This window comes from Myotis yumanensis, unplaced genomic scaffold (genome assembly GCF_028538775.1).
Source record: "Myotis yumanensis isolate MYYU_CA2020_CCGP unplaced genomic scaffold, mMyoYum1.0.hap1 SCAF_13, whole genome shotgun sequence".
NCBI classification, from domain to species: Eukaryota; Metazoa; Chordata; class Mammalia; order Chiroptera; family Vespertilionidae; genus Myotis; species Myotis yumanensis.
In genome coordinates this window covers 16,036,800-16,062,732 of record NW_027223764.1, presented here as the reverse complement: position 1 = coordinate 16,062,732, position 25,933 = coordinate 16,036,800, and the positions used below count along the sequence as shown (strand labels likewise).

General features: G+C 48.7%; 2 protein-coding genes across 3 annotated transcripts in view; one reads left to right on the top strand and one right to left on the bottom strand.

Moving 5' to 3' along the window:
- The window catches only part of SLK (STE20 like kinase), a 58,496-nt gene extending 51,364 nt beyond the window's left edge, over positions 1–7,132 (top strand). For both annotated transcript variants that reach the window (XM_070432346.1, XM_070432345.1), the window contains one exon: positions 3,567–7,132. In XM_070432346.1, the coding sequence (XP_070288447.1) occupies positions 3,567–3,713 (147 nt within the window). In that variant the 3' untranslated portion in view covers positions 3,714–7,132. The remainder of the gene's footprint in view (positions 1–3,566) is intronic.
- A 1,534-nt stretch (positions 7,133–8,666) lies between these two features.
- COL17A1 (collagen type XVII alpha 1 chain) overlaps positions 8,667–25,933 on the bottom strand; it is a 48,436-nt gene continuing 31,169 nt past the window's right edge. The window contains exons 28-53 of the mRNA XM_070432344.1: positions 25,645–25,680; positions 24,750–24,812; positions 23,433–23,468; positions 23,109–23,180; positions 22,300–22,326; positions 21,592–21,627; positions 20,997–21,032; positions 20,649–20,729; positions 18,713–18,748; positions 18,188–18,265; positions 17,273–17,326; positions 16,467–16,490; positions 16,280–16,345; positions 15,937–15,969; positions 15,059–15,184; positions 14,368–14,505; positions 13,807–13,878; positions 13,286–13,426; positions 12,553–12,642; positions 12,340–12,450; positions 11,705–11,851; positions 11,160–11,468; positions 10,526–10,663; positions 10,214–10,276; positions 9,988–10,068; positions 8,667–9,652 (exon numbers count right to left, since the gene is read on the bottom strand). Coding sequence (XP_070288445.1) covers positions 9,600–9,652; positions 9,988–10,068; positions 10,214–10,276; positions 10,526–10,663; positions 11,160–11,468; positions 11,705–11,851; positions 12,340–12,450; positions 12,553–12,642; positions 13,286–13,426; positions 13,807–13,878; positions 14,368–14,505; positions 15,059–15,184; positions 15,937–15,969; positions 16,280–16,345; positions 16,467–16,490; positions 17,273–17,326; positions 18,188–18,265; positions 18,713–18,748; positions 20,649–20,729; positions 20,997–21,032; positions 21,592–21,627; positions 22,300–22,326; positions 23,109–23,180; positions 23,433–23,468; positions 24,750–24,812; positions 25,645–25,680 — 2,147 coding nt within the window. The 3' untranslated portion in view covers positions 8,667–9,599. The remainder of the gene's footprint in view (positions 9,653–9,987; positions 10,069–10,213; positions 10,277–10,525; positions 10,664–11,159; positions 11,469–11,704; positions 11,852–12,339; positions 12,451–12,552; positions 12,643–13,285; positions 13,427–13,806; positions 13,879–14,367; positions 14,506–15,058; positions 15,185–15,936; positions 15,970–16,279; positions 16,346–16,466; positions 16,491–17,272; positions 17,327–18,187; positions 18,266–18,712; positions 18,749–20,648; positions 20,730–20,996; positions 21,033–21,591; positions 21,628–22,299; positions 22,327–23,108; positions 23,181–23,432; positions 23,469–24,749; positions 24,813–25,644; positions 25,681–25,933) is intronic.

Here is a 25,933-nt window from a genome sequence, read left to right as displayed (position 1 = left end):
AGCAGAGCTCCCCCTGTGGGAGCACACTGACCACCAGGGGGCAGCTCCTGCATTGAGCGTCTGCCCCTGGTGGTTAGTGTGTATCATAGTGAACAGTGATTCCAAGTCCCTCTGCTGTTAGGGTCAATTTGCATGTTACCCTTTTATTATACAGGATAGAGGCCTGGTGCATGGGTGGGGGCCAGCTGGTTTGCCCTGAAGGGTGTCCCGGATCAGGGTGGGGATCCCGCTGGGGTGCCTGGCCAGCCTGGGTGAGGGGCTGAGGGCCGTTTTCAGACTGGCCACACCCCCTTCAGGGTGGGGGTCCTCGCTGGGGTGCCTGGTCAGCCTGGGTGAAGGGCTGAGGGCCATTTTCAGGCTGGCCACACCCCCTTCAGGGTGAGGGGTCCTGCTGGGGTGCCTGGCCAGCCTGGGTGAGTGGCTGGTGGCTGTTTGCAGGCTGGCCACAGCTCCTTCAGGGTGGGGGTCCCCACTGGGGTGCCTGGCCAGCCTGGGTGAGGGACAGAGGGCTGTTTTCAGGTTGGCCACACCCACTTCAGGGTGGGGGGTCCTGCTGGGGTGCCTGGCCAGTCTGGGTGAGGGGCTGATGGCTGTTTGCAGGCTGGCCAAGGCCCCCAGTGGGACCCTCACCCCATGAGGGTGTGGCCATCCTGGGTGAGGGGCTGATGGCTGTTTGCAGGCTGGCCACGGCCCCCAGCCACCCAAGCTCCCAGTGGAGGCTGGCTGTAAGCAGGTATCTGGGATTTATTTAGCTTCTATAATTGAAACTTTGTTGCCTTTTGCGGAGGCCACAGCTGCAGGCAGGAAGCTTGGCTTCCTCCATCGCTGGGGCAACGAAGCCTCCTACTTGTTCCAGCTCTGTGGCTGCTGGCCACCATCTTGGTTGGGTTAATTTGCATATATTCGCTCTGATTGGCTGGTGGGCGTGGCTTGGGCATAGCGAAGGTACAGTCATTTAGCATCTTTGTCTTTTATTAGTGTAGATTGTTTATTGTTTTATTATTATTGGTTCATTCTCAGAGCTCCCATTTTCCACCTGGATGTTCCATTCCTCATTTCATTCAGGCCTCTGTTCCAATATCATTTCATCAAAGGTTCTTTTTTTGGATCGCTATATATAAAATAGACTCCATGCCCACCTCAAACACTCTCTATCCCCTCACCTTTCTTTGTTTTTCCTCATAGCATTCATCACCACCAGATACATTTGTTTATTGTTTGTCTTCTCTCACAAGAATATAGGCTCCTTGAAAGCAGGGACATTATCACTTGGTCACCGGTACATCCCTAACTTTTAGAATAGTTCCTGCACATTATAATGGTCATTATACACCTGTTGAATGTTGACTAAAGATTCTAAACTCAGGGGAGATAAAACTAAACTTAACATCCTTTTTTCTTCATCTATGTCTCACCTTTTCCCTCTCTCCGTAGTCCCTTCACCAACAGATGTTCTTCCCACATTCCTGTTCTCTTGACATCTAGGCTAGAAACCTGAATTATTTTTCATTTCCATGATACCCCACATTCAATCATAATATTTCTCTTTTTCATATTATCATCTTACTACTTGCTTAACATTGTTCAATAATGTCCTAATGGCCTTCCGGTCTCTAGCTTCTTTTTTTTTTTCCTACTTGCCTACCATCACCAGAATATTTACCCTCAAGAACATTTCTGATACTGTCATAGTGGTACTGATAAATCTTTAGTTCTTTCAGAAAAAAATGTAAATACCTCAATCTGACTTTTTTTTTAAAAATCCTCACCTGAGGATTTCTTCCATTGATTTTTCAGTGAAAGGGAGGGTAAAGGGGAGAAGAGAGAGAGAGAGAGAAACATCAATGTGAGAGAGAAACATCAGCGTGAGAGAGACCCATCAATTGGTTGCCTTCCTCACGTTCCCAAACCTGGGGTCAGGGATCAAACCTGTGACCCTTTGGTCCACAGACAGATGCTCTAACCACTGAGAAAACCGGCCAGGGCTCAGTCTGACTTTTAAGCCTTCATAGTGCCACACATTGGCCACAGTCAACCTTTCTAGCTTCATCTTCCTCTAACCACTTTGATCCCAGGTTACGTTTCAGTATCCTCCTTCCTATATAATAAAAGCCTAATATGCTAAGTGTCCAGTTGTCTGGTCATCCGTTCAACCAATCAAAGCATAATATGCTAACGATATGCTAAGGCCACTCAACAGCTCGCTATGACGTGCACTGCCACCAGGGGGCAGATAGTCCACTGGTCAGCCAGTCACTATGATGTGCACTGACCACCAGGGGGCAGATGCTCTGACCTGTAGGTTAGCTTGCTGCTAGGCTGATCGGGACTGAGCGAGATAGGCCGGACATGCCCTGGAGCCCTCCTGCGGTCCCTCCCTGTCTGGCCAACCTCCTGCATCCTTTCCTGGCCCTGATCGTGCACTGGTGGGGTCCCTCGGCCTGGCCTATGCCCTTTCACAATCCGGTACCCCTTGGGGGATTGCGGTTGGAGAGCTGGTTTTGGCCTGATCCCGCAGGCCAGGCCAAGGGACCCCACTGGTGCACAAATTTGTGCACTGGGCCTCTAATAGGGTATAATCACCATTACTCAAACCAGTTTTGCAGTTTCCTGCCTCTGCATTGTTTCAGCTCTCTTTGTCTGGCATGCCTTCCCCATCCCGTCTATTAATTTCTTATCTTGACTTCAAGACTAAATTCATGTTTCATTTCTTCTGAGAAACCTTCTTGTATCCTTCCATCTTCTTCTATACTTTGTACCTCTGTAGCAGCACTTTATCCCTGAATCACTTTTCTGCAAAGTCATTGATACCTCAGATATTTATCAAGCACTTATATTTGCTCTGTATTATGGAGATATAATGTTGAATCTGATTTAGGTTTTAACTTTAAACAGTTTATAGTCCAGTGTGGTAGAAGAAACATGCACACAAATAATCAAAATAAAAAACAGAGCCGAAACCGGTTTGGCTCAGTGGATAGAGCGTCGGCCTACGGACTGAAGGGTCCCAGGTTCGATTCCGGTCAAGGGCATGTACCTGGGTTGCGGGCACATCCCCAGTAGGAGATGTGCAGGAGGCAGCTGATCGATGTTTCTAACTCTCTATCTCTCTCCCTTCCTCTCTGTAAAAAATCAATAAAATATATTTACAAAAAAAAACAAAACACAAAAAACAGAAAATGGTAAGTCACATGGGAGTGACAGATAATAGGTGCCATCTATTGAGTACCAAGTATGTGTTAAGTACATCATCATTACATTTAATCCTCACACAGCAACCCAGTGAGGTGGGTGGTGTTTTCCCTATTTATAGCAGAAGAATGAAATGATTCTGTAAGATAGAGAAGTTAAGTAATTGACTCAAGTTAGCCATTAATATGGCTGAGCCAAGACTTGAATTGAACCTAGGGCTGTGCACAGCCTTTGACCCTAACTATTGAGCAGTCTGGTCTTCCGTAGAATAATATACAGAGAATGGGTTTGGGGCAAATAGTTTTATCTTTGCCACCAGAGTAAATTCTGTTTGAAATACCAGTACCTAATTTCCTTTTCCCTTCCTTTTTAAGACACTGGAAGAAGAATTTGCCAGGAAACTGCAGGAACAGGAAGTGTTCTTTAAAATGACTGGGGAGTCTGAATGCCTTAACCCATCAACACAGAGCCGAATTTCCAAATTCTATCCTATCCCTAGCTTGCATTCCACTGGATCGTAACAATGGGAAGTATTCTGTGGTCTAGTTTGGCTTTTGAAATGTGTCATTTTGTTCTCTTCATCTTCTGCCACAGTCTACATTAGAGAGTGCATGAAGACAATCACCTGCCTCACCTTCTAGGAGTTTTTTTGTTTGTTTTGTTTATTTAGCAAAGATGAAGGGAAAGGAACTAAGACAGATGCTGGGCCATGTTGGCATAGAAGCATTTTGCAGTAATTCCCTAAGGTGATTTTGTATATTAATCTTAAAGATTGTGTTCTTTAGACGCTGGTACCTAAAAAACTCTTAGAAATATAATGTTTAAAGTTATTTTAAAAAACCTGTTATTTCACTGAGTATTAGTAAATATCTTTTTCTCAATGATGCCTGAATTCTGTAGTTGGAACTCTGCTGTAGAGAGTTGGAATAATTTTCTTTTGGTGAATCAGCTCTCATGAAAAACCTAGGAATTGCTCAAAATATAATACTGATTCATTAAATCAATTTTATCTTTAAAATATCAACAAACTCTTTTAAAAGAGAAAAAATATTTCAATAATCTAATATAATTACCTGTTTAGGCCTGAGCTAGTATTCAACGGTGCTAGTTTTATTAAGATAGTGCCTAAAACACTAAATTTCAATTGAGTCTAAAATGAGATTTTCTTTTTTAATTCAACAGGGACAAAACATCCTTAGCATTAAGCATTATAATTTTTAAAATCTTGGCTCTTTTACCATTTGATAAAAATTTTCATCCTAAACGTGGTGTACATGGTTGAAAACATGAAAAAAAAAGAGAATTTTTAGATGTCCAAATTGGAAATGTATTCACCAAATTAAAAAAAAAAAAAAAAGATTTAGCTTTCCCAGCTTATTTTTTAAAATAATACATGAGCTAGTTAAATGACTTTTCCCATCTCAGCAAATTCTGTTCATTGAAAACTGTCAGAGGCCTTCTGGCTGAGTTATATTTATAAATGTATTTTCTGAAATTGATTTTAAAAGAGGCATTTATTCAGAATACTTTTTAAAAAAATTAAGTAAAATATTTAGGCAAATGTTGGAAATGACTTAGTTGTTTTGAAATAGTCATTTATATTTTGGTTTTATTTTGTTCCATGCTTAAATTATTTGAGTGGGAAAGCCTGAAACCTTTATCCATGTGGTTGCTGATATGTGTAATTATTAATGAAATGATCACTCCTAGTCCCTCTTGAGGCTTAAAATTTCAAGCATGTGTCAGGTCAAACAGTATTATGAACTGTACTGTGCTGTGTGAGACAGTAAGTGATGCTGCCTGCCATTTGCAACCTTTTCTCTTTTAAGAGTACCAGGTACCAAATTTTACAAGTTTCAGTTTTTGTTACATTACATTTGATGCTGATGAAAATTTAAATGTAACTGTGGGAACACTTATTAAGGAAATGTAAATATCTGTAGCACTTTCTTGCAGTTAATTTGAAAACTTTGAATGCTGAACCTTATTTTGTTAGTGGTTTAGATGATTTAAATGCATGTATGATTTTCATTTTGTAATTATTTTGACAAGCATAATTTACTTTGACAACTTTGTAGGTAGCCTTAACTTCTGGCCAAGTTTGTTTTTATATATATATAAAAATATATATATATATATACACATATATATTATGTATGGTTGTAAATTCATACACTTATCACATGAATGTGTTACTGTATACAAAACTCCTTTAATGCTTTATTCTCAAATGCTGGGTTGAAAAATGTTTTGAAAGCCTTTTAAAATATATATCTTTATAAAGTAATATTCAGGATGATGGAAATTGTTTATATTATGATAAAAATGACAGTATAAAGTTACTCAGTGTATTTAATGATTTATTTTAAGAGGGAAAGAGAAGGAATGCTCTCCTTTGAAATTTTCAGTGGACATTTTTTTAGTATCATTTAAATTATATTCTGTATGCTAAATAGTTTGTGGCACATAATTCATTTTGGTCTGAATATTTGATTCTTTTTATTCCTTTCAACTTGACATTCAGAGTATTGAGTAAAGGAAAGAGGTTCAGAGTAGAACGGTTGACACTCTGGTAAGTTTATTTGCAACTGTTGGTATCTCCCTTAAAACTGCCCTTTGGATTCAGTATTTATGCTTGAGTCTTCTTTCAAATATGACCATATTCATGTGTCCGCAGGACTACAGAGTGATACATATATAGAGGTGAAACATTCATTTTAATACTTAAAGTTACATAAATCTTTTCAAAAAGTGTTTTGTTACAGAATATGCTGTTTGTACCCATCCGTGCCCATTTCTTCTTAGGCCCTGTATTCAAATAAATAATAGTGATCTTTCTTTCTTGCATGTAGTGTAGATGGGCAGTGGGGGAGGGGCACAGACTTCTTTGAAATCAATGAGTACAGTCAAATCCATTCCTGATTTGGTTGTTGTTGCTGTGGCAGAATGTGCTGTGAAATGCATAAAAGAAATTGTTCATATATGTACCCTAATTGCTCACCCTCCCTCTTCTCCCTGTGTGCTGTAGACACACCAGACCGTCACACTTCTGCAGGTCTAGCTTTTAGAGCTCGTTGCACCAGGTTGCCTTTCCTAGTCCTGTCAATCCATAGTTGAGTGAATTGCTGAATTAGCTGCTATATTATGTGGAGTCACAATTAAGCTTTTTCTTACCCTTTTCTATGGGGAAGCTATAGGGTGGGTCAGGAGGAAATTGAGTGCTTATACTTTGCTGAAAATATTAGAACTTTCCTCTAACAGGATACAGCAAATTGTAGTTAAATATAAACCAGAACCAGAGCTACCTCTAAGTAGTGTTTCCTCAAGCACAAAGCTCTCAGGCATATGAGACCCACTTTAATGGAGGGTCTCTGATTTCTCAAGCATCAGCGAATTTCAGAAGTAACTGTCTTTTGTACTCTTCTAAGTTCCCTTGTAACTACACACTTTTCCCATTCCACACTGTGCTTAAATGACAGTCTCTTCTGAGAAGCCAAATTCTGTCAAATGATTAGCTAGAGATAGTATTAAAGGAAACCTAGAACTGAGGTGAAAGGGGAGAGTTAGTTCTAGTGCTAATAGTCTTCTGATTAAATAAATCAATTCTTTTCTGGGAAATGTTCTTTTATGGGAAATGGGATATTTTAAATGCTTAAGTTTAAGGCACAACAGTTAATGCCTCTGTTGTTGCTTTTCTGTGGCTGACATGGTTTTGATATAGCTTTACACTTTCTGCTACTAAGCTTCGGGTAGAATGTTATACCAGTTTTAAATATTGGCTGCAGCTTTTTGTGATCCTTCTTTGATTTGCAGTGTAATAACTTCACAAACTAAATTTTCAAAATTTTGTTCCAGATTATGCCTCTTGTCTACTTGGGAGCAATGTGTCTTTTCAATCATGGGATTGACAAATGAAAAATAAAGTTGTTTCTTAATCTATGTTGAGAAAGCAGTCTTTTATTGAGAACCGTTGAAACAGGATTGTCATACGTGAGAACAGTATGCAGCTTCTTTTGGGCCTATGTTTTTAACACTTGCAGTCCTCTAGGTCTTCTGGCCTTTCAGACTTATTAGAGGTACTTACAATATTTCCATCAACATATGTATATATACATATTTTTTATTTCCCTTTTCCCCCTTGGGATGGATTCTTTTTCTCACCAAATATTTCACAAGCCATATGACCTCACTTTTGCCAAAAATAACCTCTTTTTGTCATTGATATGTTCATGCAAGATTCAGTAGACACTAGGCAGCATCATTTGGTAAGTGTTCAGCTTGGCTGGAGGGAGGCAAAGTATGTCATTTTCTAATCCAGGAGTATCGTACACTATTGAGCTCATTCTTAACTTTTGTGTGTGTTTTTAAATAGAAACAAAAAGGCTCAGAGTCGTTGCCATCCAGCTGAGGACATATCTGCCTGTTTTTTTCTGGGTCCTGTCCAGAGAAGGTAAGCACGTTTGGACTTTCACCTAATTCACATGGTCTTAGGATTCTGTGAAGACCTTGGATATCTTAGAAAGGTAAATCTATTAAGTAGGGGAAAAACTCATATGTCTATGAGTAATCAAGATAAGAATCATTAAAGGGGATATAATACCCTTAAAACTGCTATTACAAAACTAAATGGACTCAGACTTTAGGTAAGACTTTTTAGGTAAAACTAAAATATTAAAAAGGTACAATGTAGTCATTTATTATACACAATAAGTTTTCATTAGGAAGTAAAAAGTTTGAAATTCTGAAGGCCTTATGAACTCATTTTTTTTAGAATTCCTATATTGATTCACATCTAGTAACTATCAGGATATGAAAAAGGAGGCAAACAAGACCATATAGAATGTTTGGTGCTTGACTAGTGGTTGCTGCTAGCAGTTGTTTGATATGGTGGAATTAAGTGTCATGTTTTCCCCCAGGATAATATGGGAGATACTCAGTAGAGGCCACATAAAAAATAAATGGTTCAGTCTTTTAGAAGAATAAAGGTGTAGAAGTAGATTTCATTTAACCCCACTTTAAATTATCCAGTAATTGAGCATCACAGTTTGCAACAAATTCAAAAGTGGGCCAATGGTAGCCTCTTCTGAGTTTGCATGTCCGAGTTTACTGTGCATTTCTGTGGGGCATTTGATGTTTGTGTATTTTTCCTTAATAGGTGTTTTGATATTCCATATTACTTGCTCTGCCATTATAATTCCTTTGCCCCAGGATAAATGACTACATTAGCTGAAAGTAATCTTGTTGCTCATCTGTTGCATGTGTTTATTTCAAGTAATTTATGCATAGAGAAACTCTTCAAATGCTTTCTAATTGCCCAAATTGAGTTATTAATTCCAGATGAAGGTCTGCCTTTAATGATCTCAATGATTAAATACCAGAAACTGTGTCCCAGAATATTGCATTTGTAATAGAGTCAAACCCAAACCCCAAATATTTTTTTTCTTAACTTTGGTTAGATGGATCACATTACACTATTAAAAAAGGAAAAAAATTCTTTAATTGGAAATTTTACTTTTGAAATGACTTTTCATCTAATAGACCACATTAACATTTTTAGACATTGAAAAGTGCTTAAAACCAACTGCACCCAGTACCCAATGCCATTTGCTAAGTGCAGAACAGGTGACATCCTGCCCTAGCAATAGATAGTCTATTTTCCCTCCCTCTTTCTCTTCTTGCCCCTTGCCCTTCTTTTTCTATTTGCTGCAGCCCAGTTCAGTACAACGAATCTATAAACTCTAGCACGGACCTATGGACATAGATTATAGCTACCATCAAACTTCCTAAGCAAGTGGGACTATATGTAGCGAGAAATAACTATTAGAAACCCCATAGCCACCTTCAGGAGAAGTGAATTTCTTAACTTTTTCAGTTGCAAGAGTGGCTCCTTAGCCAATTGTTTTCTGTGACTAGAGAATGCGGAGTGAACAGGGGAGGAAGGATCTGACAGCACAGCTTTATAGCATTAATCAGAATGCACCCCCATTAAGTGTAGCCCACAGGAAGGTGCCCCCTACCATCCCCATCTTCCATTTTCTGGGCTCATTTACAGGCAGAGCTCAAGGACTCCTGAGCCAACTTGTATGAAACTGGCTTCCTAGGTTAGGGCTTGAACCTAGTGTTAATGAGGCCAAGGAGCTCACATCTAGATAGCAGAGAAGTGTGTCTACTGCCACAGCACTGCAGCTACTCAAGTCTACCCAACGAAGCTGTTGCAGATGGTGTGTCTTTGAATTACTTATATATGTATATATTGTTTCAGACTAAAAAAAGTGTGTAGTTGACTGTTTGGCTGTGCTGTATCAGTAGGCATTGAGACTCCAGCTTTCATCCTTTGGAGAGATTTTGATCTAAGCACCATAAGCCATTGCAAGAACTGGTCTGGGGGCTGTTCCACCAAAGGTAGCTCATGGCTTGGTGGCGATGCTTCTCCTTCTCCGCCCAACATAGACTTGGTCACCTGAAAGTTAGAAGATGAGTAGGAAGTTAAAAAATATCTTGTGGCCTGTGGGGGCTTTAACTTGGGCAATTATGGCAACTGTGACTACTTGCAAAACTGGCTTGAAAGATAAACTCTTTCGTAAGACTATCAATTTATTTAGATTGTTTACCCTCTTTCATTACCAGATTGGTTCTCCTTTTCCTCCCTGCATTGGCTCTCTCTTTTTCTCCCCTGCTGGCTGTTTGATTGTTGTGCAGATTACATTGTTGGTAGGGTCTGCCTTTAGTAATTCACATTTGCCTTAATTTTCCAGGCATGCTGTGGAACAAATCTCTGTGGCAGTGGAGGCTTACCTTTGTCTCCTTTTTCTCCCTTGGGCCCTCGAGGGCCAGGTGGCCCAGGCCGGCCAGGTGGCCCAGCAGGGCCCCTCTCGCCTAGGAGGAAAGAGAGATGCTAAGTAAAGCAGTAGTGTGGGGCCTGGAGGAGCGGCAGAGCCCAGCATAGCGTTGGCAGGGGAGCTGCTTTACAGCATGAGGTTGTTACACAGGATCCTGGTGGCCATTTCCTGCCACCACTTACCTCTGGGTCCTGAGATGCCCACCTCTCCCTTTTGCCCAGGGGGTCCTGGAATGGCTCCATGAGCTGCAAGGAGAAAAACAGGCCTTAGACTAGCAGTCACCATGAAGCTGGGGAGATAAAGGAATTTGTTCACCCATAGGTAGTGGCAGAGTTTGAGCTTGTAAGAGGAAAACAAAGTTTAGAATTTGTCAGATTTTTAGCATCTCAGTGTTAATAATGGGGTTTTCCAAGAGACTGGTTTCTGTGGAGCAGGCTCCATGTGAGACTGTGCAGCAAGGTGTGTGTTGGGAAAACAATCGGGGAGGCCCTTACTTCGGAAGAAGTCCATGAGGTCCTCAGTCACATTGCTGTAGGCAGAGAAGACCTTGCTGATGCCCGGGGGGCCCTGGGGCCCAGGCCGGCCTGGTGGGCCTTGAACAGTGTGGGCCAGCCCTCGCAGCAGGCCCTGACCTGTAAAGCATGAAAGTGTGGGCACACTCTTCACCATGGGAGCACAGCACCTTTGACTGTCTAGCTCCCAACGCAATTAGAGGAGGTTAAGTGACAGGAGGGAAAGCGCTGCGGCTTCCTTGTCTTCTCTGTGCTGTGGCTTTTCATCAGAAGCCTTTTAGCCAACAACCTCCCCTCAGCCCCAGCAGAAACCATCATAGTTGTAAAGACTTCTGAGACCCACACAAGTTAGTGGGAAAGCGAAGCACAAAGACCCCAATATTCTCCCTTCCCTGCAGCAGAGGTTCTGGTCTTGTCTGGGGCCCCTTGAACTAAGCTGACTGAGAATTAGGTTGGGGCTTCCTGTCTTCAGTCCCTGTCCTTCTGACTCCAGAATTGCTGGCCTCACAACCTGGATGCTCCAAAATGAGAAGGTGAGTTTCTGCAGCCTAGATGGGGAACGGCTCACATGCTCCCACTCCCTCCACAGCACAGAGGCCTAAGTGCCCCAACTTACGCTGCAAGCTCTCAGACACCCGGACAGCCAGCTCGTTGTAATCCAGACCTCCAGCAAAGCCAGCCCCGAACAGTCCGCTATCACTGCCATACACGCCCCGTTCCGAGCCAAAGGCTCCCCCTTCACCCAGGGAGCCTCCACTGGTTCCTCCTACGCCCATGGAAGAGCTGTAGGAGGTGCTCCTGCTGGCCGATGAGCTGCCGCCCTGACTGTAGGAGCTCTCCATGGACCCCAAGCGGCCGTCTCCAGGTGGTCCCTGGGGCCCAGGAGGGCCTGGGGGACCCACGATGAAGCTGCGCACATCAGGACCTGTGGGGAGGAAGCTGCATGAGTGGGAGCTCAGGTCTGGGTGGAGAGAAAGAGCGGGAGTTAAGGGGGGTCTCTGAGTCTCAACACTCCTGAGCAGGATATGAACTTCAAGGCACTGGGCTTTCCCTGACTAGTGTCTGTCATGTATTTGGCCTCCCAGGCCTTCTGCTCTGCTGACAGGGAGAAGCAAGGTCTGGGAAGGGGGCATAGAGGACAACAGCATTAGGGGCACTTACTTGTCAGGTAGCTAATCAGTTCACTCCGGAAGCTGTCGCTGTTTTCAGTTGCATAGGTTGCCAGTGCTCCTGAGACACCCGGAGGCCCTCGAGGGCCTGGGGGACCCGGAGGGCCTGGCGGGCCTGGGATGGAGGACAAACCAGCAGCTGAGCAGGAGGCAAGAGAAAAAAAGGTCAGGCGTTGCTCTGTGAGAATGCTGAATTCCCAGCTCAGGGGCCCCTCTTGGGAAGGAGAGGGCGAGGAGAGAACAACTCACACCCAGGGCACCACCAGGGAATGACCTCCCTTGACTGGCCCTCCCTCTCCCAATCCTAAATTGCATTCAACCCACCCCTCAGCCCTCCTGCCCCTGAGGGTTGAACTCTGCCTGGCTCCTGATCATGGACGACACACTGGCTCGTGAGCTGCCCTGAGGGCAGTGCTGCGCCTGGGAGCAATGTCCCTCCCCAATTTGCCCGCTGATGGGACGGACTGAGCACCTCAAAGCTCATACGTCCCTCTGTAGGCCCCCAGGGCCCAGCCCTGTACATGCTGCAGGAGGACTTGGTAACTGTAGGTGGATTTAACTCCACAGCTGCCCTTATAAAAACAATGTAGCCCTCTGCCCTCCTCACCCCTGCTCCCCACGCCTTACTGTGCAAGTAAGATGAGAGGTCCTCCATGCTGATGCTGGACCACGCGTTGCCTGGGATCCCTGGTGGCCCAGGGGGACCTGGTGGCCCAACAATGCCTCTGAATTCAGATCCTGAGATGCCACAGAAAAGCAAGGAGTTGGTCATGGCCGGGGCCAGGCAGCTCTGCCTTCCATCCCAAACCACTTGGACAGATGTCCCCTGCTCAGCCTTACCTTGCAACAAGGAGAGGAGCTCCTCATAGGATGTTCCCGGCAAGCCAGGGGGTCCCGGGGGGCCAGGAAGTCCAATGCTAATTCCAGAACCTGAGGAACAAAATCCCAAGTTGTGATGGATTCACATCAGATAGGGAAGGCAGATAGAAACACCTGTGAGAGGAAGCCAGGCAAGCAATGTAACCAGAAGTGGGGGCAAGACAGGGAATAGGCAGTAGGAAGGGACAGGCAGAAAGAGGAACACAGAGATACAACCCAGGATAATGATGCCAAGGAGGGGCCCCAGTCCTGGGAAGAGCATAGGTTACAAAGGGCTCATATCCATCCTACCAGTGTGTGTAGAGAGAGATGTGTGTATGGAGGTGTATGTGTATGTATGCAGGAGTGTGTGTGATTATATGTATAGATGTGTGTCTGTAAATGTACATGTGAGGTGTGTTTGTATAGAGAATGTGTATCGAGAAGTGTGTGTGTGTGGAGAAGTGTGTATATACAGAACTGTGTGTCTATAGAGAAGTGTGGGAGTCGTGTGCAAATTCCATGCAGGACAGTGCCCAACACTCATTTTGGCTTCCCTCACCAGGCTCTTTGACCTGTTCTGCGGCCTCGGGTTTGAATAGCTCTGAATGCCACTCACTCCCTCTGGGTCTGTGCAGGAGAGGGTCATGGGACATTTCAAGGAAGGTCAGCCTGAACTCCTGACCACCGTGGCCTGCAAAGGACAGATACTTACTCGACATGTAGCTGAGAATGCGGCTGCTCAGCTCTGCATAGTCCAAAGACTGGAGAGACCAATCTCCACTGGCTCCTGGTGGCCCTGGAGGGCCCCGAGGGCCCATCAGGTACTGACGTAGATACTGACGCACGTCATCCCCTGAAAGGAAAGGATGTGGTAGCATCACCTGGGCCACCGGACAGTCTGGTCTCCCCGCACAGACTGGCTGCCAAGTGACATGTGAGCTCTGGTTCTCAGGCCCAGGGGCGGGGGGGAGAAGGGGGGATGAAGGGGGGATCTGCAAGCTTCCAGGTATCTGAGGGGCAGCTGCCCGTTGCCTGGCTCTGGAAGCAAGGAGATTTGCTGCCTCCTTTCCGTCAGTGGTTGGGAGCAGTGAGGGAGTGGCTCCTTGTCCTGAAAGACCACCTCCCCTATCCCTATGCAGCCCTCACAAGGCTCAGAGGGACAAGATGTGCCTGACAAGGGAGGTCAGGAGAAGGCAAAGGGGCTCCCACATCTAGCCCCTGCAAGAGACTCACGCTGCAGTGCAGCCAGAATGTCTTCAGAAGTGATGGAGGCAGCCGACAGTGAGCTGATGCTGTACCCGGAAGCTGTCGGGAAGGGAAGCTGGGGTTACCTGCGTATCTGTACTGGAGCAGTACCCCCATTACTCCAGAATCAGACTGGTCCACGGGCTGTTTCCACTTGGGGGAGATGAACCAAGTGGGGGGCATTAGGAGGTTGTTTTTAAATAATGGAAAGGTGGAAGGTTATTCTTTTGATTTTGTTGGGTAAATGCAGTTTGTTATCTAGGTACTTTAGCCTAAGGCCTACCAGATCCCGCCAGCCCGTAGGATCCCATTTCACATATTAAGGACACAGCCCTCAGCCGCAAGAAGGCTCACAGAACATGGCCATGCAGCATTTCTTCATCTGACAAAGTCTTTTTGAAGCCAGCTCCAGGGAGGCCTGATTACCCTGGGTTCAGATTTGAATGTCATGTTCAGAAGAAAGGCAAAGGCAACAGCAAATTAAGAGACAAGGTTCCGGGAACAGTGAGCCCTCGGGGAAGGGTCATTTCAGGGGTGGGAGAGGCTTACTCTGTAAGTAGCTCACGACGAGGCTCGCCAGCTCTGAGTAGTCGAACGTCTCACCAGTGATGGTGGTGACAGGCCCGGGGGGACCAGGTGGGCCGGGGGGACCCTGAACTCCAGACAGGTAAGACCTAACACTGTCACCTGCCAACAAACAAAGCAAAGTCAAGCCTGTGCCCAGGTGGGCATGTGCTTCCCATGGAGGTGACCTGAAGCACCGGATGAAATGCCTACCACACCCCACACTCGGGCCCAAGGCAGAGCAAGCAGGGAGCCTAGATGTCTCCTTACAGATAAAGAAACTTGAGGCAGTGGCCTCGGCTGGTCAGGGGGTGCTCAGGGGCTGTGGACCAACAAGACTTCAGCTGCCCATTTTTTAGCAAAGCTCTGTTGCCCACATTTGTGGAAATCACATCCATGGGGAGTACAGGGATGTGGTCGGGAATAAACGCATGTGAAAGTGAGTGTATAGCTGTGTATGCATGTGGACAAGCGTGTGGGTATGCGAGTGTCTACTGGGGTGAGGCTGAGGTCATGTGTGTGGGCAGCTAGCAGGCAGGAGCTCATGGCCCTGCTGTCTCGGATGCAGGGGTGGAAGACCTGGGCCTGGCCATACAGACTGCTGACCTCCAACACAGATGTGCGCGCGCGCACACACACACACACACACACTCTGCCCGACTGGCCTGGCACTCACTCTGCATGTACTCAGAGATGTACTGCTGAATCTCTAGGCCAGAGCTGCTGATGGAGCCCGGAGGCCCAGGCGGTCCAGGGGGGCCTGGAGGGCCCTGCGTGAACATGGTGCCAGATGATGATCCCCCTGGAAGAAAGAAAGCCTGAGCTGATTTCTCCACCTTAGGGGCAGACAAAGGGGCCCAGGCACTGCTCCCACCATCTGAGGGAGGGCCTTTCTCAGTAGAAGAAAGGACAGTGGCAAAGAGAAGGCTCCCTAAAAGGAGAGGATAGCCGAAACCGGTTTGGCTCAGTGGATAGAGCGTCGGCCTGCGGACTGAAAGGTCCCAGGTTCGATTCCGGTCAAGGGCATGTACCTAGGTTGTGGGCACATCCCCAGTAGGAGATGTGCAGGAGGCAGCTGATCGATGTTTCTCACTCTATCTCTCTCCCTTCCTCTCTGTAAAAAATCAATAAAATATATTTTTAAAAAACAAACAAACAAACAAAAAAACAAAAGGAGAGGATAGGAGTGCCTGCAGCAGCCACGGTCTGCAAGGGGCACAGAGATGGGAGCGCTCCAGGCCAAACCCTCACTCCTCTCTGGGCAGCTTGCTCACCACCCCACAGTCTCCCTCATCTCTGAACACCCTCAGCTCCCAGGGCCTGTTCTATCTCCATCTCGTATCATTGGCATTGTTAGTCACCTTCACACACAGGGGTTCTTCCCTTCTGCCCCACTAACATGTAACCTTAAGGCAGCTCAGAGATCCTAGCATGTGGAGAAAGTGCCTAATCAACACTGAGTCATAGCTGAATAAATGAATGAATCCATGTCCTCACTGGCAATGATCAGCCTTGAAGAAGGGGAAAGGAACTTTGGTCACCTTTCGTTCTTACCTTGAGAGGAACCACCAGGAATTCCAGGATCACCTGGAATCCAAAATGAGAAGCCCTTTTTACATCACCTTCTCCAGGAAGCCTTCCTTGGTTAAGCCCAACCACACCTATCAGCATGTGGCTTAACAGTTGTCTCATATCTCTGTTTCCTCAATGATACCACAAGCTCCCTTTGGGCAGAGACTGTGTGTGTCCCCACATCCCCATCCCTTCCTCCCTTCAGCCTCTCCTTTCTTCCCCTCAAGGCTTTAGCACCAATACATATATGCTGGTCACTCTCTGGGCTCTGGGAGTCAGCCTTACTCCTACTCCTCACTGCCTTCTTGGCTGCTCCCTTACTGACCTTTGTCACCTTTGGGTCCTGGTGGGCCTGGTGGTCCCTGCAGGTTGAATCCCAGAGAACTGGAACCTGGAAGCCAACACCATACACAGTGTAGTCAGCCAGGGCTGGGAGTAGCTTTAGCCAGAGCCTGCATTGTGGGTGGGGGTGGGGGTGGGGGTGGCGGTGGGGGTGAGGGCTGAGTACTTACCTGAGGTTGAGAACCCTGGGATGCCTTGCTCGCCGGAGGAAGACAGAATAGACAGTCAGTACCTGGAGTAGTACACACATGCACACACACACACGCACCCAAACCCATACCCACGAGCACAGTACCTAGAGTAGTGCACCCCACCCTCCCCACACACACCCACGAGCACATAAGTTCTCAGTCACTCATGGAGACACACTCTGATCTCTGGCCAAAGGCTCTTGCCACTCCCACCCCAGGTTTTGTTTGATGCCAGCTCTGCTCTACCTTGGTGTCCTCAGGAGCCTGGGGGGCCCGAGGGAAGGAGGCTCAGAGTTGTGAGATACATAGAGCCAGACATTGTGAATTCAAGGGGCCCATGGGGAGGGGATGGGGCTCCAGGGCTGGGACAGACATGGCTTGGGGCTCCTCCTGCCTCTCCTCCCACCTGGCCAATGCAGAGGCAGGAATCCTGTGTACAGCTTCTGACCATCATTCCTCCCCCACCCCATGCTCCAGGGATATGGCAAGAGAATGAAGAAATGCCCCAGCTCATCAAGCCTCATCCAAACTCTCCTGGCCACCAGCTGGGCATGCTGGGCACATGCAGGCTCCTGTACTCCCTAAGACACGGCTCTCACTTTGGTCTCCTTTGGGGCCTGGGGGACCTGGAATGGAAGGTCTTGCAGGAGAGCGTGAGGAAAAGGCAACGCTGAACTTACAGAGCTGATCCTGCACCTGGGAGCAGGGCCTGCTTCCTCACTAAGTGCCTATATTCCCCGGGGCCCCATGATTCCCCACCTTCCAAAGATCCCTGAGATGCTCACCTGGAGGCCCAGGTGGTCCAGGTGGGCCTGGGGGACCTCGTAAATCAAGACCCTCTGTAGGGAGAAGAAAACGGAAATGAGCAAAAGCTGACACAGGGGTGCTTCCCACCAGCTTCTCCCCTCACCAGGATCAGTGCCAGACCCTGGGCTCCATGCATACCCACACACCAGACCCCCGCTGCTATGGTGCCCTTGCTCAGAGGCAGGGCAGGGCTACAGTCAAACTCCCTGATAGCTCATATGGGTGCAGCAAGTGCTAGGCAGGAACATGGCTTCAGTGTCAGAGAGCCTGAGTTCAAATCTCTGCTCCGAACTTCTAGTTGGTGACTTGGGGCATGTTCTCAACGTTTTCCAGCAACAGCTTCCTCCTCTGTAAACCAGAGGCACATGGCCTATAGCACGGGGCCCCGTGAGGACAGATGCCACGGCACAGGGGCCCTGGGAGGACTCGGTGGATGTCATGGCACAATGTCTGGTACACGTGACTGCTGGACCAGGGTCGGCTGTGTGGACGCTCAGGTGCTGAGGTGGAGGCCCAGCAGCATCTCCACCTGGGCTCCTTAACGGACTTTGGGACCAGGAGTCCACCCTCCCAGGCCAGGCCTGAGGCTGAGAACCCTGGTCCCCGGTCCCCGTGAGAGGGGCTGCAGTACTGCTGCCAGCGACACTGGCCAGTGTCTGGCTCACTCGGAGGCCCTGTGTGACCCTGAAATCTGAGACCCTTTCTGACAGCTGCCCCATCCCGTGAATCACCCCCCACGCTGACAAAGCCCCTGCTGCCGGCACTGCATTCCAGAGGACTGTCATCCTCACCGAATCTGGGGCCCCGACGACTCACTGGTGCAGCTGCCACAGGCCCATGTCCTGACCTCGCTGCCACTGCCCCCGCCCCCCGCACCTGCCCAGGGCACTCACGGGCAGAGAGGACTTCAGAGATGGAGCTGCTGCTGCTAATGAATGATTCACCAGCAAGTCCTTGCTCCCCTCGCGGGCCTGTGGGAGAGACAGAGTCAGGGTGGATGCCGCCAGCAGAAATCCCTCCGGTGACTGCTGCAGCCAGGTGCCTGGGGCACGGCAGGCCAGAACGTTGACTGCAAACAGGAGGAAGTGGACTGGCTTTCCCTGAGCCCTACTGTGTGTGTTTTGGTATTTGGAGAAGTCTCTGGACACCATAATCAGAGTCTGGTCACAAGAGGCCCGAGGCCAGTGAGAACAGCTGAGCCTGACCAGGTGGCCACAGAGCCTCACTGCCCTGTCCGGCGGACCCCTGCCTTGCAGCGGAGGCTTCGCAAGCCCTTGGTGAAGAACCACGTCACCCTCTCACCCCCTTTCTCCAATTGCATGTCTTGCTTTATTTACAGACCGGGTTCACGTCCAGCCTGGGAAGGAAGCCCTCCCGACTGAGACCACCAGGTGTGTGCTCCCTCAGGCGTGGCATACCTTGCTGTCCTGGGAGACCAGCTGGGCCAGCAGGGCCTGGAAATGAGGAAGAAAAGGGGAAGAAAAGGCTTTGTCACACCTCTAGGGTCCCAGTTCTAGAAAGAGCTGAAGACAAGGTGGGTCCTGGGTACACACCTAGCTTCCTCACAAGGCATGGGACAGTAACCCAAAGAGGTCAGCTCGCACTGGGCCCCTGGGATGGGCAGGACCACCCTCTCAGACACTGTTCTTCAACAACAAGGGACTTCCACGCGCCCCAGTGCCCCCTCCCTCACTGGAGCTTATCAGGAGGGAAGGCTGGTCCATACCGGCATTGGTCATGTTAAATGATGTCTTCATTTACATGTGAACATTTTTAGATAATGAAAAAATAGAGTTGACCCTTGAACAACATGGGGATTAGGGGTGCTAACTCTCTGTGCAGTTGAAAATTCACATATAACTTTTGATTTTACAAAAACTGTGACTACTAATAGCACACTGTTGACTGGAAGCCTTACCAATAAGTCAATTAACACTATTTTATATGTTATATATATTATATACTATATTCTTACAATAAAGTAAGCCAGAGACAAGAAAATGTTATTAAGAAAGTCATAAAGTTTGTTTGCAAGTTTTTTTTTCAAGTTGTCACAAATCTCCAAAAAAAAGTTTGTGTATAAGCGAACCTGCACAGTTCAAACCCATCTATATAGCAGAATAACAGGCTTTTTGGAAAAAATAGAAAATATCACCTATACATTTTTTTTTTTGCATCTTGTAAAAATATTGTTGCAACCACAGAGCACACTTTATCGAGCATTCTGCTGTTTTCAATAATACTATTATCCCCTAGCAACTTTCTTCTAAGTCCTCATACTTTTGTAGCGATTTCATTATGGTTGAACAATTCGGGGAAATTTTCTCCAAATAGATTCCTAGCATTTTAGGAATGCATAGTATTTTTTTTTTTTTTTTTTATTTTTTTTTTTTTTTATTTTCCTCTTAAAGTATTACAAAGGGTATTACATAAGTATCCTTTCCCCCTCCCCCCCGCCCTTGACAAACCACTACCCTCCCTTACCCCCCAGTGTCTTATGTCCATTAGTTATGCTTATATGCATGCATACAAGTCCTTCGGTTGATCTCTTACTCCCCTCCCTCCTGCCCCCCAACTCTCTCTGGCCTTCCCACTGCAGTTTGACAATCAGTTTGAGGCAGCTCTGCCTCTGTATCTATTATTGTTCAAAAGTTTGTAATGGTCTTTATTATCCATGAATGAGTGAGATCATGTGGTATTTTTCCTTCATTGACTGGCTTGTTTCACTTAGCATAATGCTCTCCAGTTCCATCCATGATGTTGCAAATGGTAGGAGTTCCTTCTTTTTAACAGCAGCATAGTATTCCATCGTGTAGATGTACCACAGTTTTCTAATCCATTCATCTACTGATGGGCACTTAGGCTGTTTCCAGATCTTAGCTATGGTGAATTGTGCTGCTATGAACATCTGGGTGCATATATCCTTTCTGATAGGTGTTTCTGGTTTCTTGGGATATATTCCTAGTAGTGGGATCACAGGGTCAAATGGGAGTTCCATTTCCAATTTTTTGAGGAACCTCCATACTGCCTTCCATAGTGGCTGCACCAGTCAGGAATGCATAGTATTGATGCATAGTATCAAATTGTTTTCTAAGAGGAAACTTCTTAGCTGCGCAACCTTGGGAACGCGGTTGACACGTGCTGTCGGGTCTGGTGAAGCAAGGCTTGTGCAGTGTGTGGGATACTTGCTGATGTGTGATGAGGCCTCGCTAGGCTGCCTGGGGGGCTTTCTCAGCTCCTCCTCACACTCCTCCCTCGGTTCCTTTCCTGGATTTCAGGTACTGAACCGCGGGTACTGTCAAACGCTACCTAGGCCTGCTGCTGATTGGGAGCAAAGCAAGAAAACAGACTGACCTGGAGCACCTGGTGGTCCTGGGGGTCCCATGGCTCCAGGAGGGCCTGGTGGGCCTGGGACAGTGAGAGTCGATGACCCCTCTGAAAACAGAAGACACAGGCAACACTGAGCCCACTGTCCTGGCTCCGGGGTGCTGGACCCAGGCCAGGCTGTGAGTGGGGCTGGGCCCTCCTCTCTTGTTCTCATTACGTCGAAGCTCCGCCCACGGCCTCACTGCTGACCCGAAGAGCCCAGCCCTGCATCCTGCCCAAGCACTGTGTCCTCAGACTGGTGCTTCCCGGAGGGCATTAGGGCAGAGCCCGGGCAGATGCTGGCACATGGGAATGCGCAGTCCAGGGCCTGCCTACCTGCCGTCACGATACTGCCCGGAGCTCCTGGTTCACCTGGGAGGGGAAGAAGAGGAGAGCGTTGTTTCCAGGATCAATTAGTGACCCAGTCACTCATTTGCAAGGCCTCTGGTTGCATGAGACCCACTCCTGGGCCTCTCACCTGCAGGCTAATGGCATTTTAAAGAACTAAGGGGAGTGTGCAGAATGCATTAAGCGCCAGTCTCTGCACGGACACCCTGGAGGCCGGAGCATTGATCGCTTTTGGAAGGAGCTGGGACTTCCTGAAGGGGCAGAGTTTGTCGTTCAGTGACGCCGAAATGAGGCTGACTTGAGAGTCATTCCCACTCCCACTCTCTCGTCTCCCACAGTGGTGTCTCAGGATTTCACTGGGAACGGGCTTGGATAGGAAAAGTACTGAGAGGTGGAAGGACAGAGGCTTCAGGATTCAGGGCCTCACTGAGCAGAGCAGATCCCTGGCTCCCAGCCTCACAGCCACTAGATGCCACTGTTGATCCGGGCTCAGCCCAGACAGGGCTTCACTCCTGCCAACACCTCCCCTCCCACAAACATGACGAGTGAAAAGAAAGAAAATCTAGTTTGGAAAGTCACTTACCTCTAGCGCCTGGTCGGCCAGCGGTTCCAGGAAGTCCTGATGTGATTGAAAACAAATCAGTCAGGATAATGAAGGCCCAGCAATTTCCGACACCCTCTGGTTGGCCAGCGCCCTGTCACTCAGCATGGCCACAATCGCTGACCGCTACCTGCAGACTTCCCTGGCTTTGCCTTGTGCTCCTGCCTCGCGTCTCCTGAACTCCACGAGGGAGCAGGGAGCGTCTGCAGGGCGTCCCTGTGTGCTCAGCTTTTGGGGGACCTGCTGCTTGATTTCTTTTTACATCTTTGCTCAATTCCCTTTAGGTTGGGGCTGGGTGTGGTGCCAGCGCACATGGGCCCGACTATAGGATGGACTTGGAGCCGAGGCTGTCTCTGAGAAACTGGGCCCCGCTGCCTGGTGAGCTCCCACTCCTCCACGCCAGGGGGTGTGGGCTGCCGCAGGGCCAGCCAACTCCTGGGCCTGAGCCGGAGGGGAGCAGGGCACAGGCAGGCAGAACGGGCACAGCGCTAACTCCATTTCCACCAGGATGCCGTTCTAGATTGCTCGGTGCATGTTTTTCCTTCCTAAGGTGCTTCTCAAGATGCACACCAAAGGGATCCGCGCCCATTTCCGCTGGGAGAGTGAGGGCAGGAGAGGAGACTCAAGGGCACCAAGGAGAGGCATTGCTGGATGCTGGAAGGCTGGAATGGGAGTGACCCAGTGACTCACCCTGAGGTCCCGGGGGTCCTGTGAGACCTATGGGAAAGAAACACATGAGGGAGAGTTGAAGGGCTGAGGAGCCACACCCTCGAATGCAGGAGCCCATGGGGTTGGTGGGGCAGGAGGACAAGCCCTGGGTTTGGGGCAGCCAGACTCTGGGGCCCTCCCAGCACTGGACTCGGCAGTGAAGTGACCCACTGCTCCCTCGGGCAGCGGTTCTCAGTCTGTTTGGGGTCAGAGACCTCTGGCATCTGAGAGCCACGAACCCAGAAAACACACACTCATTGACCCCCTCATGCTGCCCCCAGGCTCTCTCCTTGGTGTTCCCAACAGAGGAGCCAGGAGGCCTCCTGCTTGTCCCACCACTGATGCATGTCTGGCCCCTCACAGCTTTCTCAGTGTGTTTTGATTTGTTTCTCCTGCAGCCCCGAGCATCTTGCTTCTGCTGGGCCTTCGTGGAGATGGCCTCTCTCCTCAGACTGGTGGTCCAGGTATGGCCCGAGGGGAGGGGGGCCAGAGGGAAGGCTCCGAGGAGCGAGGAGCAAGGTGCTGAGGTGGTGGGAAACTCTGCCCCTTGTTTTCAGCCGGTCCACCTTTCTCTTCCCAGTTGCCAGACTTGGTGACTCAGAGGGTCAGGACACACAGCCCCCGCACAAAGCCAAGCCCGCAGTTGTGTCAGTTACCTGCTGAGCTGCTGGAGGAAAATTGGACGAGACAGGCACACGCGCGCACTCGAGCACACACGCGCGCACACACACACACACACACACGTACGCACACACACTCAGCAGGGTGTGGCTCCCTCTTCCCGCAGTTACCTGGCTTTCCTGGGTCTCCAGAAGGTCCTGGTGGGCCTCGCAACCCAGGCATCCCTGTGAGACCTTGTTCACCTGGAGAGAGTATGACCAACGTACAAATGTTTTCCTTCTGGGAGCGCTGAACTGGCCAGCAGACCTGAGCTGATGCTTTCTTAGGGTTTTACTGAGTGACTTGCAGGCAGGTGGGGAGGAGAAAGCAATAAACCCGGCTTTGTATGTTTCTATATGGCACGTGCCTCGTAGCTATGATTAGAAGGCGTGGGCAGGGCAGGGAGTGGGGGCGGGGGAGGCGGTGACAGTGAGGAGAGCCGATCAGTGACCTACCTCTTGGGCCTTGGTGTCCATCGGGGCCAGCAGGTCCTAGGAAAGCAGAACCACAGCTCATCAGGGACTCTGGGAGCTGCTTCTGGGACCCCCTCCCTATGCTGCCCATCAAGCTCGCGCCAAGCTGGCCCCTTCCATGGCCGCCAAAGGTGGAACAGCCCAGCCTCTGTCACGGCTTTCTCCCTGCCCTCTTCCCCACACCAGTAACTTCTCTCTTCCCGTTAAAACTGTTCGGTGACTCCCATTGCATCGCCAGTGCCGTGGGCAGGACTCGGCCCACACCAGATGCTCAGTAAAGTAGATGCCGGCCTCGTTCCCTCCAGGTCCTGGAAGTCGAGCTCCTCCGAGCTCTTGTCTCCTCCGCTCCAGTGAGGCCAACCTCCCCGAGGTCCTTCTGGGACCACGTTTTGCTTTTCCCATCTCTGTCTTTCCTGACTATGTTATCGTTCCTGCATGGAATTTTCCAAGTTGACCATGATCAAAATCTTCTTGTACTTTTTAGGATAATCTGAAATGCTGCCTCCTCCACCTTTCTGGGTGCAAGCTTTCCTCCTCACACTCTGTACCTCTCACGGCACTTGTCACCTCGTACAGGCTTTCTCTCCCCTCGAGGGAGGGGAAGCATCTTATTTGCCCAGCGAAGGGTCCTGCATAGAATTGCACTTCCTAACAATTTCATTATATATATTTCAGAGGAGAAGTGAGAGATAGAAACATCAATGATGAGAGAGAATCATTGACCTGCTGCCTCCTGCCTGCCCCCCACTAGGGATCAAGCCCACAACCCGGGCATGTGCCCTGACTGGGAATTGAACTGTGACCTCCTGGTTCATAGGTCAATGCTCAACCACAACACTTTCTTAAATGATTGAGAAGGTAAATCACATCCCCCACTGATGGGGTTTAATCCCTCCTGGGACTTGGTGCTAAACACCTGGCCCTTGGTCAGCTCCATGCCCCTGGATCTGGTTGTGAGACCAGTCCTGGGATGTCAAGGCTCTGTCTGGAATACAGAGGGTTCCAGAGGACCCTGGCATTGCCTATCCTCTCCAGGGGCCTGAGTGGCTTGGGGACAGGGTGGGGGCCATGTCTTGCCCAGACCCCCTTGCCAGAGCAGTGAGAAACCCACGGAGACTGCTGCTCTCTGAGCCCCAGGAGGGATGTGCAGGCCCAGAAACGGTCTGTAAGCAGATCCTCTACCAGGGGGTGGGCGGGTCAGAGAACAGGAGAGGTGGCTCTAGAAGGATCTCAACTCCAGAGCCATGATGACGACCAGAAGGGGACAGACTTGCTGCATTCACTCCTCTGGACACTCACCTATTGCTCCTTTAGCTCCAGGCTCCCCAGCAGCACCAGGCAGACCTCTGGAGCCTGGCTCGCCTGCAAAGGAAAGGGCCTAGCTGGTTAGAGGCTTTCAAGCTTTGCATCCTTGACCAGGGTAGAATGCTGTTCCCTCTCTGCCCACCTCTAAGCCTGCCACTTCCCCAACCAGATGAGCTTCGGGTACCAGAGAGGTTGGGGACACAGTGTCCACTTAGATTCTATGGTCAGGGCCACCCAGGCAGCAGGCATGAGCCTGGTCTGCAGCTGAGTGTGTATGAATCTTATTTCCTTGGCAACAGAGAGCAGCTCCTTGTCGCTAAAGTATCATTATTATTAACTAGAGGCCTGGTGCATGAAATTCATGTACTGGTAGGGTCCCTATTCTTGGCTGGCGATCAGGGCCGATCAGGGTCTTCTGGCTGCCGGCCGGGGCCTTCCTTCGTTTCGCACCACCCCCTGGTGGTCAGCGCATGTCATAGAGAGTGATCAGTCTCCCAGCAAACTCCCATGGGGACAATTTGCATATTAGGCTTTTATATATATATATATTTCCTTTTTAATCATGCCAGTTGGCAGTAGGTAAGTGGATGGGGGGGACAAGTGGTGTCAACTTTCTGCCACTTTGGGAAGAGCTTAATTTTCTCAACTGGATTTCCCAAAAGAACCAGTGACAATCCTAATTCCCTTTTCTGCCCAGATGTTTACTGTCTGGCAAGCCTAATGCTGGCTTGTCTCCAGCCAGTGCTTCATCTGTGTTTTGTAGATTGCAAGTTCCCTGAAGTAGACAGAGATTCTATCTCATACCTCTGTATTCTTTCCCACCTCCAGTGCCCAGTAGATTTATAAAATGTCTTTCAATGATCAAAGTGGATTCCCATGTAGGACTGACCTGTGAGGCCTCGGGGTCCTTTCTCACCCTGGTCACCTAAAACAAACATGGGGTGGGGGGCAGGAAGCATCAGTCAGGAGCAAGGAAAGCATTCTCACCCCGTTAGAGGGACCCTGCTGCAGAACAGTTCTCACTGTGCCTGAAGTGCTATCAGCAGAATCTGGGCGAGAACTCGTCATTTATGAACTCAAAGGGGCACATTTGATTCCACACACACGCTGCCCCCGGCACTGTCATACAGTGGATGCTGTGGGCACAGGATGGCCAGAGCAGGAGGACCTCAATACTG